We start from the raw sequence: 11,611 nt of genomic DNA, 5'->3' as shown, positions 1-11,611 counted from the left end.
GATAGATAGCTGTACGGATGTATAGACAGACACAGACAGATAGATAGATAGATAGATAGATAGATAGATAGATAGATAGATAGATAGATAGATAGATAGATAGATAGATAGATAGATAGATAGATAGATAGATAGATAGATGGCTGTATGGATGTACCGATAGATAGATTGACAGACAGACAGACAGACAGACAGACAGACAGACAGACAGACAGATAGATAGATAGATAGATAGATAGATAGATAGATAGATAGATAGATAGATAGCTGTACGGATGTATAGACAGACACAGACAGACAGACAGACAGACAGACAGACAGACAGACAGACAGACAGACAGACAGACAGACAGACAGACAGACAGACAGACAGACAGACAGACAGACAGACAGACAGACAGACAGACAGACAGACAGACAGACAGACAGACAGGCAGGCAGGTAGATAGATAGATAGATAGATAGATAGATAGATAGATAGATAGATAGATAGATAGATAGATAGATAGATAGATAGATAGATAGATAGATAGATAGATAGATAGATAGATAGATAGATAGATAGATAGATAGATAGATAGATAGATAGATAGATAGATAGATAGATAGATAGATAGATAGATAGATAGATAGATAGATAGATAGATAGATAGATAGATAGATAGATAGATAGATAGATAGATAGATAGATAGATAGATAGATAGATAGATAGATAGATAGATAGATAGATAGATAGATAGATAGATAGATAGATAGATAGATAGATAGATAGATAGATAGATAGATAGATAGATAGATAGATAGATAGATAGATAGATAGATAGATAGATAGATAGATAGATAGATAGATAGATAGATAGATAGATAGATAGATAGATAGATAGATAGATAGATAGATAGATAGATAGATAGATAGATAGATAGATAGATAGATAGATAGATAGATAGATAGATAGATAGATAGATAGATAGATAGATAGATAGATAGATAGATAGATAGATAGATAGATAGATAGATAGATAGATAGATAGATAGATAGATAGATAGATAGATAGATAGATGGCTGTATGGATGTACCGATAGATAGATTGACAGACAGACAGACAGACAGACAGACAGACAGACAGACAGACAGACAGACAGACAGACAGACAGACAGACAGACAGATAGATAGATAGATAGATAGATAGATAGATAGATAGATAGATAGATAGATAGATAGATAGATAGATAGATAGATAGATAGATAGATAGATAGATAGATAGATAGATAGATAGATAGATAGATAGATAGATAGATAAAAGACCAGTAAAATTCCCCTTCTGGCATCCACAAGAACATGTTCAGAGTTTCCACCATCCCAGCCCGACCTCTGTGAGGTAAGTGACAAACAGTCGTCTCAGTCCCTTTTCCCTTAAACTCACAAATGATGTGGCGTATTAACCGAATTACAATTTGTCATAAATTTCAGCCCATTTGTATTGGATCACTTAACAGCATGTAGACCAATCTAAGCCAGCCAAATTAGCACCGAGGAGGCTCAGGGCTGGGAGAAGTGTGTGCGATCCTTTGATCATGGCGAGCACCATATGTTATGGTAACATAAGGGCAGCCTGTGACATTTTTCACTTTGATCGACCAGCGTGACCCCCAAGGCCCGCAGATGATGGGGGGAGCTGTGCCGGCCAGCAGCCCTCACCGTCACATTTACTGTCTCTAAGTGGCCCTCGCTTTCCCTCGCGTTAAAGCCGACTCGTGCACTCTCTTCTCTCTCACACGCACATGCACGGACAATATTTCCTACTTCAAATACACACACGTACCTGTGTGTGCACAAGCGCAAACCCCCTTCTAAAACCTGATTAGCGAGAGCCCATTCGTGGTGCAACAGTGCTGCAAAATCCAATCTATTTGCAGGAGGCCTGGCCTGGTCAGATGAAGCTAGTTGTTATTTTGCAGAGCGAGGCCGTAAATCACAGTCAGGACTGTCTGGGAGAGAGAACGCTCAAAAAATGCCTGTGTGTGTGTGTGTGTGTGTGTGTGTGTGTGTGTGTGTGTGTGTGTGTGTGTGCGTGTGCATTTTTATGTGTTTGTGTGTGTATGGAGGTTGGTTTGAGTATATGCTTACTGGCTGGGCTCTCTCCAATGCTGCTCTGCTTGCCGTTCCAGTACCAGAGGAGCAGCGTGGCGTCTCGGGAGCCTGACAGGACGTAGCAGTCTCCCCCGATGTAGGACTCAGATCTGGCCAGGCACACTCAGATCTGGCCAGGCACGTCACCACGTCTCGATGCCCAAACACTATCTGAGTCAGTTTCCCTAGAGAGGTGACACACCAACACACTCATTAGACTCATATATTCAGATAAATCTCACGGTTTACCCAGGTTCTTTGAGCAAACAAGGCCCTGAGAAACAGGGAGACATGGATATTGAACTCGTGTTATCAGGACAAAAGGATCACATTTTATTTACAATTATGCTTTTAAACTGGATAAATTGTTACACATGCTCTCTTCATTCGCCATCTTTTTTCTTTTCTTTTTTAAAATTTTTCCCCCTTTTCCTCCCCAATTGTATCCGGCCAATTATGTAGCGCGTGGGAGAATCACGCTACTCCCCCCTGAACAGGTGTCTTAACCGACCAGAGGAGGCGCTAGTGCAGCGACCGCGACACATACCCACATCCGGCTTCCCACTCGCAGACACGGCCAACTGTGTCTGTAGAGACGCCCGACCAAGCCGGAGGTAACACGGGGATTCAAACCGGCGATCCCCGTGTTGGTGGGCAACGGGACAGACCGCCACGCCACCAGCATGCCCCCCTCCATCATGTTTTTTTAATCTACTCTTCAATTCACGGTATGTACTACAGCTTCCACATAAACATCACACTTCCAGTGATCTACCAACCAGGAAGGATATTTGTCCCGGGTGTGTTGGCGGGCGAGCGCCTCTGCATGCGCCCCCACATGCACCTCCGCATGCGCCTCTGTTTGTCTGCTGCGCCTGTGCATGTGAACTGCTGCACGCAGCACGTGCATAAAAAAGAAAGGCTAATTGCTGTCAGCTTTCCAGTCAAGAGCACCACGGAGCTGTCTAATAGTCCCTGCACTTTTCACACCAAACAGCGGATAGCCTGCCACGCGTGACACTTCTGTCGGGGCGTCGAATCCGCCGTCCGCGAGACAATTAACTTGTATCTCATCAAAAAGGAGCGGGATCGTTATGGAGCGGGGCGAGTCGCCGCGTCGACCCCCCTCATCTGCGCCACTTACGTGTCAAAGGTTTGAAATGTTTGACGTCTTTATAAACAATGAAAATAAGTAATGATTTCAATAATGGCTGCCATGCACCCCGTCTTAAACACATGTGCATCCGCTCGCCAAAGAGACGCGCGCACTTATACCCCACACACACGCGCGCACACGTGCACGTTTCCCCATGCACTGACAGACATGCAAAGCAGTCACACACAAAAAAAAATAAATCAATCGAGTGTGGGCACACAAGGGTGCGCGGCGATACATTTTGTGCATGTGTACCAATCAAGTCTTGTAATTGATAAAATCCCCCCCCCCCTCCCCGTTCTTTAACCTGGGGCTTTAGGGACCGCGGCGGCAGCTGTTGAGCGTGTACGATTAAAGTGTGTTCGCGTTCCAGTTGTACACCCCTGTGGCAGTCACACAATAGAGCTATCTCTCCCCTCCACTCCCATCCCCCCCCCCTTCTATTAAAGACACAGAGGCCCCGGCTTAGAGAAATTGAATCCGAGGCCGTTGTGTAGATGTGTACGGCACTCTGAATGGGGCTGGAGAAAAGAGCTGGGAACCGGGGGGGGGTGGGGGTGGGTGGGTGGAGATGAAGCTTGAGACAGACTCATTTCGGACCCCTGACCTGATGGAACTGTGTGTGTGTGTGTGTGTGTGTGTGTGTGTGTGTGTGTGTGTGTGTGTGTGTGTGTGTGTGTGTGAGCAGAATCTTGTGTCAAAACTGTGACTGTAGAACAGAAACCAGCCTGTGTTGTTCAACTGTTTCCTTTATGAAATAACAGCTTTTTGCTGGAAAAATCCGAATGAAGGTAGTCCCCCCCCTGCAACAAATAACCATCCTGCGTAAAATTATGAGTCCTTTAAACTACCTACAGTCTACACAATACTGTACACCACCAACCCAGTGTTCCAAGAAACTGGAACATGAGAATTCATAGATTATGTTAAGTGAAAAATCATTCTTTACAACTACACAATCGTGATGGCCTGGCGGCCTGTCCGGGGTGTCTCCCCGCCCGCCGCCCAATGAATGCTGGGATAGGCTCCAGCATCCCCGCGACCCTGAGAGCAGGATAAGCGGTTCGGATAATGGATGGATGGACAACTACACAATCTACGAATTCCCGCGGCCGTGAGGTTTACCTCATCTTGAACGGGCCTCCATCACTGTGTGTGAGCTGAAAGACCGAGTGAGTCCGATGGCCGACTTTCCCGTATTCCACCCCTTTTTCCTGCCACGAGAGGCTTTTTTTGGTCTGTGCTCGGTGATGTTTTTGTCTGGGAAACCACGTAACCCGTGAGGACTGCTGATTTATAGAGACGGAGTTACCTGCCTCGGCACTGGAGTCAGCGAATAAGAAAATTCACGCCTCAAGTGCCCGGTGACGGTACAGATACACCACTTACCATTTTATTCAGAACCAGGAAGGTTTTCTACCAAAAAAACAAACCAAAAAAACAAAAACGTTTGCACAAATTGTGTATTTCCACTTTCATTTCCACTGCATCCATCCATTATCCAAGCCGCTTATCCCCATTGGGGTCGTGGGATGCTGGAGCCTACCCCAGCAGTCACTGGGCGGCAGGTGGGGAGACACCCTGGACAGGCCGCCAGTCCATCCATCACAGGGCGGACACATTCACACCTTGGGACAAATTTAGTACGGCCAAGTCACCTGACCTACATGTCTGTGGACTGTGGGAGGAAACCGGAGCACCCAGAGGAAACCCACGCAGACACGGGGAGAACATGCAAACTCCACACAGAGGACGACCCGGGACGACCCCCAAGGTTGGACTACTCCGGGGTTCAAACCCAGGACCTTCTTGCTATGAGGCGACCATGCTAACCACTGCGCGACTGTGCCGCCCATTTATGTATGCCTGTGTTTTATCATTATTACATAATAATTATATAATTATTATCATAATAATCACAACATTGCCTTAGAATATTTATTAATTAACTTTAGCCGTTTTTAGCCTGGGCATGTCATCATGGTTCTGTGACTGAGTCTTTTTAATGTTTGAACCAACATCAAACTATAGAGCCACACAGACAAAAATCACATCTTTAGTCCATGTATGCAAGATGTCAAGAACCCGACACAGTTCTGCTGATGATAATGTGTTTGTCTACGGCATGTTTTTGTCCCTTGTACGGGTCAACTTCGAGCCAGTAGAGTCCCAGCTAGGTATTTGAGGTCTGGCCTGGAGGGAACAGCGCAGCACTGGAGCAGTACCTGAGTCTGTGGAGTAGACACGAAAGCTCTTGTCCCAGAAGCCACAAAGCACAATGAAGCGGTTGTCCGCGGTGATGACGAAACACTGGGAGCTGATCTGGATGCTCTGGTCCAGCAGGTCCGAGATCTGACGACGATGGCCACCCATGTTCGTGGCTGGGTTGGGAACAGAGAAGAGAGGCGAGGCAATGGCGTAAGTGAGGGGGGGGGGACAGCGGTGGGGAGATAACAAAATAGAGAGAAAACACACACTGCAAAACATCACATGTTATAGTTAAAGGATATACACAAGAATGTAAAATCCACGATCTAGTCCTTCAGGCCATCCAAACCATTTTAAAAGACCTCACGCTCTGTACCTTGTGGAATGTTAAGGCTGAACCTGGAAAAAGTATCCAATACATCAACCCCTGACGCTACACTTCACCACACAGTGCAAAGAAGATTTGTGAGAGAATACATAAAACATCCTGAAGGTTAAGTTTACGAGGATTTCACGTTTTCCATTAGGGCCTAAGAGCTTGAGTAATGACAGAGCATGCATGGCCTGCACAAGATATGTATACCGCTCATCAGATTTCATCACAGTTGCCGGTTATCAAGCACAAAGACCAACTTTACATTTCGCGGACGTTGTCCTCTCTTGAAGTGGTAACTGCATTGGCTTTGGAGGAGATACAGTTCAATTACGGTGAAGTATCTCAAACAACTGTATTCCCGAGTCTCATCGTGAGGCTAGTGCAACTATTCTTTAAGTGGCGTACACAGTGTCTGTGTTGGAGCATCTTGGCTGGTAGAGATCCTAATAAAAACCATTATGTCAGTGGCGCCCCCAAGGGGTGGCCAGGGTTGGCCATGGCCACCCTGATACTATCCCTGGCCCCCCTCCCCAGCCACGAGTCACATATGCTTCTGATTATGCATAATATGCTTCTATCTGATATTTTACATTAGGTGCTGTTCATTTAAATCAATAATGTATATTTTTCATAACAATTCACGTCAAAGAAAAAAATGTTAACTGTACCGGTATTAGTCTATGCATATCAGATATTTAGTAACATTAACTGTAAAAAAAAAGAAAAAAAAAAAAAAAGAAACCAAAGTATTTCAGTATACGATTCCTTAACTCTCATATTGACAACTAGCCTATACAGTATACTACAACAGCATAACAGAATTCCTGAAATTCAGTCATGGCTTTTGGTTTTGGTGTGGCACCCCAAGCTTTTCAGTGGCCCCATTTGGCCACCCCCATGAAAAATTTCTGGGGGCGCCACTGCATTATGTGTTAGACGACTAATATTTAAACTAAATTTCAACATCTCTCTTGGCCACTGCCACCCTACCACTTATCGAAAATGGACTACTTTTGACTCCGACTCATCCTGGAATGTGGACAGTTTGAATACACAACTGACATGCAACCCCCGCACAAGCAAATATGCAGGCTTTGGCTCTAAAAATTGATAAAAAGATGAAAAGATAAAAAGATTTTCCTGAAATAAATGGACACATTCAGCAGAAAGAACGAAAACAGTTTCGCACTTTACAAAACATGCACCGCTCACATAAACATTCATGGACACGCAGAGTGCTGCACGCTTTCTGTAAATAAGATGGCTAACAATGGAGAGACAGAAATGTGGACAAATATGAGCACAAAGTTAAAATAAAGGCTACACGTTTTGACTGGCCAGTTGCTGTATTGCCAAAAATGTGTGGGGAAATGGTCTGGAGAGATGTAAAGAACCAGACAGAACTCGACCTAAGGGAAAAAACTTACACTGTGAATGAACAGAGAGCAAGCAAGAGCCAGAGAGTGAGAGAGAGAGCAATAGAGAGAGAGAGAGCGAGAGAGAGAAAACCATGTTCAGGGATGGCAGTGAGACTGTGATCGTCTGAAGCAACTAAGACGGGGAGAGAGAGAGAGAGAGAGAGAGAGAGAGAGAGAGAGAGAGAGAGAGAGAGAGAGAGAGAGAGAGAGAGGGGAAGAATACTGCAGAAGCTGCTCATTTCCTGCTGCTTCACCAGCGTGCTCCATGCATCACTGCAGCTCGGCACTCCTTTTCCCCCTCATCAACAAGTCGTGAAGGATGAGAGGCGTCCATATTGTCCTGACAGCCATCCGCCATGCATTCTCAATCACACATTATTACCACATTCATATTCATTTCCACTGACATGCGTCCTTTCCCTCCGCTCAAATTAAACCAAAGAGGATGCGGGAGGGGGGGGGGAGGGAAGGTACGATGGAGGGGGGGTGTTGATGATGAAATGCTGGCCTAGGCCACAGCTCATTGCATTCCAATTTGCATGCAAATGCTTTAGTGTTAGAGCGGGGTCTGAATCATAGTGAGTGGGCCACAGCCAAGGCTGAGAAACGGCTCTAATCTACTGTCCAGGGACAGAGCACTGCCGGCTGCCATAAGTCACCAAGATGGCAACTCATGTACAAATCCACGCAAGAGCCATCGCATGCAGGGATACATTCGCTTGTGCAAAAACATATGCACAGACGCACGAATGTTTATGAAGATCAAGCGTCCACAGCATTACCTATCAGAGGGTCGATCTCCACAGGAAGTTGATACTGCTGGTCCTGCGCCGTTGAGCTCTGATGACCTGACAAGAGAGAGAGAGATGGATTAGATTAATATTTTAATCATGTGGCCTTGCGAAAGTGTTGCTGGCTTTCAATTCACCACGAGATGCTGAAAATAATTACCGCCCAGTCAGTGTCATCCACTGGCCCTGAGAATTCCCCACTGAATTCAACATCAATTACAGTTAAGCACAAAGCCGACAGACAACGTGATTCCTGATACTTTGGCTGTGGCACCAATGGCATTTCCTAAAATTTCAGTCTTGACATGAAGAGATTCTTTAGTGTTAAGGTATACAAGACAAATTTTTTAAAATATCTCTAGAGGCAAATATTAATGGCTTATAAAAGTATATTTTAGGGTGGCTGAAAAAGCAGAACAAAGCTTGTCCAAATTACACAGCATTCTCTACATTTTACCCTTACCCTAGTCTTATAACTGCACGTCTGTGAGCATATTGAATACAGCTTTTAGTAAATTTTGTTGGTAATGCTAGTTTGCTGTTATGGGCCAGTTCATACACGCGAGGTTGAGTCAAGTGATGTTCCCCTCCACTGGAAAATAATCAGTCATCATCCTGATGAAACCGGGAGTGATCAAATTGAATGTTTCCACCAGGGCAGAAGAGATGTTGGGTAAATAAGGCTTGGTGAAGTGAAGAACTGATGTATGGAGGTGGACGTGAAACCCAACGCTGGGCGCTGCACGTGTCACAATTGATCCTGCTTTGCGGTAGACAGAGTCAACTGTCTCCCATATCAATGTCCACCCTGTAGAGATGGGACGGGTCAGGCCTCCGCACAGACAGATGAGATGCCGAGTAGGTTGGAGGCGAACGAGAGGAACCGAGAAGAATGAAAGCGATTCTGCGTTGGAAACCGGGACGCGAGCTTCGTGACTGGCTACTGGTGTCTTGATTAGTCTACGGCTGGTTCACACACCCAACCTTCAACGTTCACAGTTGAATATGTTTATTTTCTTGAATTTGGGAATTTCATGGTGGCTATTACATGTATCAATACAGGGTTATGAATTAAAAATCAAGTGCATCTTGTGGACATCACCAAACTACTGATATGATAGTTCCCACATACCGTGCCTGTGTGTTCATGTACTTATTTGCCCATGTGTCCTTTAGTAAACACAAAGACACACACAAGTGTAAATGGACTGCATTTATATAGCACTTTTCTAGTCTACCAACCACTCAAGGCGCTTTACAGTGCATGCTTCACATTCACCCATTCACACACTCATTCACACATGGAGGCTGCCATGCAAGGTGCCAACCTTCTCATCAGGAGCAGTTAAGGGTTCGGTGTCTTGCTCAAGGACACTGTGACACGCTCTCCACAGGAGCCGGGGATCGAACCAGTGACCTTCCAATTACTAGCCGACCCGCTCTACCCCCTGAGCCACGCCGGCCCAAGTGTACGGGCTGACGCAATCAGAGAAACGCTTGTCTCGTACCTGTCAAGCCATGCCACTTGTTGACGGCGAAGAGGCGGTTGGCGGTGACTGTGATGATGGCCGGTGAGGTGAGGCCCGGTTGGGTGTTTGCTGCTACATGGGTCACAGGGGAGTTGGATGGGAACTTCAGCACCATGATGACGTCCTGCTGCATCTGCTCCGTGAACATCAGCGGGGTCTGTAGGAGAAGATACTGTTCAGGCCCACCGGGATGGACGAACGGACGCGAGGGACGAGAGAAGAAGAAGAGCCAATATATGGGGCAACAGATAAAGAGCAGGAGGAGGGAAAAGGTGAGGGAGCAAGCAGCAGCAGGCAATGCCGAGTAAAGAAAACAATATAAAAAGAGAGGGAAAAGGAGTAGGACAGAGGGAAGAGAAGGACAGAGAGAAAGTTAGGAGGCCACAGCAGCACAGAGTATGGTTGATGCTAGATCCAACGGGTTGTAGGCATGGAAGTAGACGTGATTGGTTGTTGGTTAGGGTTAGGGTTTAAACTCTTTTTGAGTTTTCATTGTTAGCAAGCGCTAATGTTAGCTATCGTTACAGTACGATCTGGCAATGTTAAGGTCAGCTGTAAGCTAGCTAGCTAAATGTTTCAGTGCACATCGTTTGTTTCAAGTCAGTGCGCTTCAAGGTTCCGCGTTGTCTATTGGCCGACGCAACAGCCAATCACGGCTACTTCCGTGCCTACACCCCGTTGGATCTAGCACCAACCATAGAGTAATATGCAGCATATAAGCAAAACAGCAAAGCTGGGAGAATGAGGCAAGTTTGGTCGGGGCTTATACAGACAGCAGTTTAGATTTAGAGCCTCCGAATAAGACTCATTTGGTCTGATGGATACCACACCTGAAAACTCATCAACCAAAAAAAAAAGTGAACGCTGAATTTTCTCCATTGATCCAGCAAAGACCTCTAGAGAGACTAGAAAGAGACTTTAAGGAACTTGCGTATCTGGCGGGGAATCGTATAGAGCCCTCTTTAGCCTGGAGCAAAGCAACCTTCAATGTTTAACGTCGGAAACAGACCAGAGCAAATTCTGTGTGCCTGACAGCTAACTAGATACTCTGACAATATCATTACCCCGGCATGGGAAGATGCCAGCACACTGACAACTCAGTCCCACAAGGAGGTAGGGAGCGAGCGATGGGAGGATGGAGGGAAAGTAAAGAGAAACAATACAGACAGAAATAAACAAGGCGCTCTAAAAGCATATGAAGGTAGAAAAACCAAACATTTGAAACCAGTGTGAATAACAGTGACGTTTCAATATCTCCTGGCAGCGGCGCCGTATTAAAAGCATTTGAGGTTCGCTGTAAAACAGCGAAACCCCAGAATCTCTTTGTGCGTTGTGTTTTCATATGTGTGTGCGCATGTGTATGTGTGCACGTGCGCGCTTCAGTATGTGGTTGCCTACAGCCAGCTGTCAGCACCGCAGGGACACCACACTAATAGGGACTCATGGGGCCTTGGCCCATCACATCCATGCGTACTGCACTCCTTGCCCCTTAGAAGCCGTCACTTCAGGACCATTGTTCCTTTCCCCCCTGCTTCTCGCCCTCACCGGTCTCCTCTGCCTCCAGCTCAGGTTGAAGGTTTGGCTCCGTCCCATGTTTCCAATGCTAATTTGTGCTTCTCCCCCCCCCCTAAAAACAACCCACACTAAACACACACGAACATGGATATACACCCATGACCTCAGCCTTTCACCCACACCTCGCTAATGACAAGGTAAGAAACTGACTCGAGACCAGAAACTTGACTTTCCTGGATACTGAGGGGGGAAGCAGAACATGTGGAAAAGAGTCCAACAATAGACCGACAGAAAAAGTCCAAATCTAACAGAAAGAGTAATGTTAGTGTGCTAATATAGCAACAATACGACAGTCATGGGTGGTGTCAGACCCATGAAGGACGGAGCCCCACAGCACACGGTGTTTCATAGAGAGGACGGTTACAGGTAAAGTGGTCACTGTTTGTGTGCGTGAGACATTATGTGTGTTTGTTTGTGCACGCA

At 45.9% G+C, this 11,611-nt stretch overlaps 1 protein-coding gene across 1 annotated transcript in view; it reads right to left on the bottom strand.

The window, feature by feature from the left end:
- Positions 1 to 1,544: 1,544 nt before the first annotated feature.
- lrba (LPS responsive beige-like anchor protein) overlaps positions 1,545 to 11,611 on the bottom strand; it is a 242,055-nt gene continuing 231,988 nt past the window's right edge. Inside the window, exons 49-53 of the mRNA XM_056279765.1 lie at positions 9,593 to 9,770; positions 8,076 to 8,141; positions 5,517 to 5,672; positions 2,133 to 2,320; positions 1,545 to 1,571 (exon numbers count right to left, since the gene is read on the bottom strand). Of these exons, the coding sequence (XP_056135740.1) occupies positions 1,545 to 1,571; positions 2,133 to 2,320; positions 5,517 to 5,672; positions 8,076 to 8,141; positions 9,593 to 9,770 (615 nt within the window). The remainder of the gene's footprint in view (positions 1,572 to 2,132; positions 2,321 to 5,516; positions 5,673 to 8,075; positions 8,142 to 9,592; positions 9,771 to 11,611) is intronic.

The sequence above is a fragment of the Lampris incognitus genome, chromosome 5 (genome assembly GCF_029633865.1).
Source record: "Lampris incognitus isolate fLamInc1 chromosome 5, fLamInc1.hap2, whole genome shotgun sequence".
NCBI lineage: Eukaryota > Metazoa > Chordata > Actinopteri > Lampriformes > Lampridae > Lampris > Lampris incognitus.
Note: the sequence above shows the minus strand (reverse complement) of the source record. Positions and strands in the feature narration are given on the sequence as shown.